This window comes from Populus alba, chromosome 11 (assembly GCF_005239225.2).
Source record: "Populus alba chromosome 11, ASM523922v2, whole genome shotgun sequence".
Taxonomy (NCBI): Eukaryota; Viridiplantae; Streptophyta; class Magnoliopsida; order Malpighiales; family Salicaceae; genus Populus; species Populus alba.
The window spans coordinates 14,890,651-14,894,898 of record NC_133294.1 but is presented as its reverse complement, the minus strand read 5'-3'; the positions used below and the strand labels follow the sequence as shown (position 1 = coordinate 14,894,898).

Genomic DNA, 4,248 nt, shown 5'->3' with positions numbered 1-4,248 from the left:
ATTATTCTTATTTATTTAATAAAATTAAATATAAAATAATTCATGCTTGTATAAATTTTAAATTTAAAAAACTTTTAATTAAAAAGTTATATTAAAAAAATAATATAAATTACATTTTAAAATTTTATATAATAACTTCAATTTTTAAAATAATTCGATTACACATATCACCCAAGGCTACAAGGCTCAGAGAAATTTGTTCCTTAATCAATGTAGTCTGTTATGATAATATCGCAATGACAAGTTAGTGATGCCTATACAGATGAATGACGGGTGCCCCTGGAGAAATTATGGGCAAAAAATTGCAAAATCATCCCAACCCTGCGATATAAGTTTTTTTGTTAGGCCAGTTTTTTTTTTTTTTTTAGAAAAAGGTTTGATTGAGAAGCACCATAAATAAAATACTTTGCATGATAATTATATTATCATGCAAATTTTAAATAGTTTTTAAATGAAATTATAAGTTTAATGCAAACAGTTTGTTTTAATTATTATATACCTAATATGCAAAAACAAAATGAAATAAAAACAATCAATTTTTTTTTTTTTGCTTTTTTTAATAAAATTTTACATGATTTAATTTATCACATTAATAATTTTTTTTTGCTTTCAATTACATATAAGATAATGAAACATTATTTTAATATTTTTTTTATTAAAACTTGCTTTTGACATCTTGATAATTTTTATTTAAAAAATTATGTTTCTTATTACAAAGAAAGCTTTCGTTTAAATAATAAAGAAATAAAATTTAGATTTAAGAGATATACTTTTCAAACTTATTTCAAATGATTGAAACTTTTAAGAAACCTTTATCTTAATATTATTGTTGCTTTTTATTCAAAATAAAAATATGCTGCTAATATATAAAAAATATGTTTTATTAAAAAAAAAATACAAGAATGCTCATTCTAACAAAATACTTTTTTAATTGAAAATTTATTTTTGTTGTCTTCTGTTCAAATATATATTTTAATTTTAAAAGAGTAAAATAAAGAATATTTTGATAGTTAGCCTCCGCATGAAAAAGCAACTATTTTTTATTAGAAAAAAATAATTTCATCCCTCAAGTTTTTATTTTCACATTTTAGCCCCTGTATGTTAGGTGTTTATGATTTGATCCATGGGTGTTAAAACAAAGCTTGATCCGGCACTTTGATCTTTTGAATTCTTCATTTTTAGTCCATATTGTTTTAGGTGTTTATATTTTGATCCTAACACCTGATTTTTCTTTGTTATGTCTCTGCATGTTTAGAAAAGTTATGTAAAGGTTGAATTTAATCCCTGAAGTTAAGAAAATTTTTAATTAAGAGATCAAAGGAAGTAGAAGCAGAGACCAAAAGGAAATCATCCATCTATGAACATCATAGGTTTACGTTCTCTCCACCTCGTTCAGCAATCTCTAGCCGGAAAGGATGCCGGAAAAAAAGAAGGAAGAAAAGAAGCCTCAACTTGAAAATACAATTCGACATGCTTTGGAGCCCCTACGGCACTCCGTCAACCTCTCGGCAACACGCTCTTTAAAATCATGAATCATTTTCCAGCCATATTCGATAGTCATCTTCTCCAAGACCACCGCATTCTTTATGAAATATTCAGCCATTTCTATCTCCCCCAACTCGCTTTCAAAACCTGCATACTCGATCACCTTAAGGGATGACCTTAAGCACCGGGGCACGAACTCAGGATTTCGCCATCTGGGAGTTTTCTCTGTCTGAATGATAAAAGGTAAGCAAGAAGAACAGTTCCGACATTACTCCGAGAAAACATAGCTTAGGAGAGCATATTATAGGAACTAACCGAGTCCTTGTATAAGATGAAGACTTCCAACTTAGGAGAGCATTTGAGTATCTCATGCAAAACCATCCAACGATCATTTCCACTAGCTTCAATCTCCAAACGAGTCAAATTCTGAAAATCTGGAAGATTGCCGACACAAGGCAACTTCTTATGAACTGCGTCTGATAACGTCTGTAAAGGGGATGTCTATGTGAGGGAGGGAATGATCATACCGTGGAGAATTTAAGCACAACAGTAAAATGAGGAAGAAACTTACCCTCATAGTAGTGTCACACAAGCGTAAGATCTTGACAATCGTCATGATCGGTCTCAAAAGCTGAACCGCCATGTCAATATAATCATCTACTTCTATGGTGAAGACATGTTTGTAAGCAACACTGAGGGCTGCCTCGACTAGTGAGTACGGAATCTGCAGCATGTTTAACTTCTCGGACACGAGATCAGTTAGTTTAAGAAGCTCGAGGTTTGGGGTATCAAGAGTAAGTTCTCTGCAACCAGGATCCTTCTCGTCATAAGCAATCAATGGGAATCTTATGATCAAGCGTTTAAGTGAGCTTGAGCATATACGTAAAGCGTTCCTGGATTCACAATCTTCATGTTCGATTTTCAGTTCTTCAAGGACTGGGGAACCTGCTAATAGTTTCTCTATTGAAGCATGATCATCAAGCATCGGGAGGTCTTGAAGATGAAGGACCTTGAGACATGGAAAGTGTACACCAACACCAAGAAGATCGATATCAATTCGATAACCAAGGTCCAAAATCACTAATTTCTCACAACTAAAAATTCTCCGAGGCAACGGAACATGATCCGCTGTGTATATCCAAAGTTTAAGCTCCTCAAGATTGTCCTTAATTGCAGCAGAAATCCACGCACTCATACGAGAAGAAGGATAGCTTCCATTTACTCTGAGACGAAATTTTCTAATAGAGTTTTCACGAGAGTTCTGAAGATAACAAAACCTATCCATGAAATTCCCAAAGATGATCTTACTTTTCCACGTGCGATCATCAAAATCAAAATTTGAAAGTGATCTCCAGAGTTCTCTCCAACTTTTGGACAAAATGCAGGTACACAGAGCATCTTTAGTAGGAAGGAACGAGAGTATATGACCAATTATCACATTAGGCAAACCACTAATCATATCTTTATTCACCTCCTGGCAGCGTTTTCGTCTATCGTCTTTGGCCATTGTCTGGAAAGGTGAAAAAGATCAAATCTTTAAAATCAAAGTAACTTAAAAGAAACCAACAAATCATGTTGTTGAATGGTTCGAAGAAGAAGAGAAAATTAAAGAGGAATAATATAAGAGGAAAATCGTTAATCAAATTATAATATCATTTGTAAAATAAATTAAAGAAAGGAAAGGAGAAACCAGTTAGAATTAGAAGAAAGATGCATGTTGTTGAATGGTTCGAAGAAGAAGAGAAAATTACTCAAAAAAAAAGTCCAAGAAACGAGGACAAGATCAACCAAGAAGGTACATAGTTAAGAAAAAGAAACTAAAAACTTACCAAGATTAACAGAGAGGACTTTATCGAGGCGAAGAGATTAATTCTTCTGAGGAGAATCAATTTAGAGATAAGGAAGAGAAAGAGAAAGAAGAGGGAATGACGAGAAATTTATACAGTGAGCTCCAAGGCTGCCTTTAACTAACTTCTCTCATGAACAAGTGACACGAATTATATTAACCGAAGGAATCTCTTCCAACTAACAACTAACGAGCTAACCAATTTTTTGATACAGCTGCATCACTCCACACTATTTGTACTACATCTAGATTGATGGCTAGTGTTATGCCACAGGTCACGTGAAACAAATTTAACATAAAATAAAATATGTTCACAATTAGAAAATTTATCATCATTGATGAAATATTTTGTTGGTATTTGAGTTATATTTCTGTCGGCATATAAATTACTAACGGATAAAAACTTGTCATTAAGAGAGGTTCTCGCTAGAGATTTTAGTTCTGTCGATAATTTAATTGGTAAAGTAACTAGCTGATAGGAACATCGATAAAATATTCATGCTAAAAAGAAATATTTCAGATCACTTTCCTATCAACCAATCACTCTATAAATATTATCAACGGATCAACAACGGACTAATTAACTAGTTTCTATATATATATATATATATATATATATATATATATATATATATATATATATATATATATATATATAAACTAAAACTATTGATTATTTATTTATTATCCTTGAACTTCCCTCACCAAACCCCAAGCCTTGTACATAGACATTCGTTCAGGATGCTCTCTATGCTAATTCCATTGAAACAAAGCATTTATATTGACATTATCATTCCTTGTACATAGAAATTCTTGCTAGAGATTTTAGTTATGTCGGTAAAGTAAGTTATTGACATAATATTCATGCAAAAAATAAAAGATTTTAAGACCATTTTTTTGTCAGCCAATTCATCGAT

At 31.7% G+C, this 4,248-nt stretch overlaps 1 protein-coding gene across 1 annotated transcript; it reads right to left on the bottom strand.

The window, feature by feature from the left end:
* Positions 1-1,447: 1,447 nt before the first annotated feature.
* On the bottom strand, positions 1,448-2,992 carry LOC118038326 (F-box/LRR-repeat protein At4g14103). Its single transcript, XM_073412267.1, has 3 exons — positions 2,057-2,992; positions 1,801-1,971; positions 1,448-1,714 (listed from the first exon to the last, which is right to left on the bottom strand). The coding sequence occupies exons 1-3, from the start codon at positions 2,990-2,992 to the stop codon at positions 1,448-1,450; spliced, it is 1,374 nt and encodes a 457-aa protein (XP_073268368.1).
* Positions 2,993-4,248: the final 1,256 nt, after the last annotated feature.

What these genes read in the sequence shown, in the direction of transcription:
- LOC118038326 (XM_073412267.1), bottom strand. Translation starts at nt 2,992, where the DNA reads ATGGCCAAAGACGATAGACGAAAACGCTGCCAGGAGGTGAATAAAGAT. An exon ending in TGTGTGACACTACTATGAGG is followed by an intron (nt 1,972 to 2,056) that starts GTAAGTTTCTTC and finishes TCCCCTTTACAG; the next exon opens with ACGTTATCAGACGCAGTTCA. An exon ending in TCATCTTATACAAGGACTCG is followed by an intron (nt 1,715 to 1,800) that starts GTTAGTTCCTAT and finishes TTTATCATTCAG; the next exon opens with ACAGAGAAAACTCCCAGATG.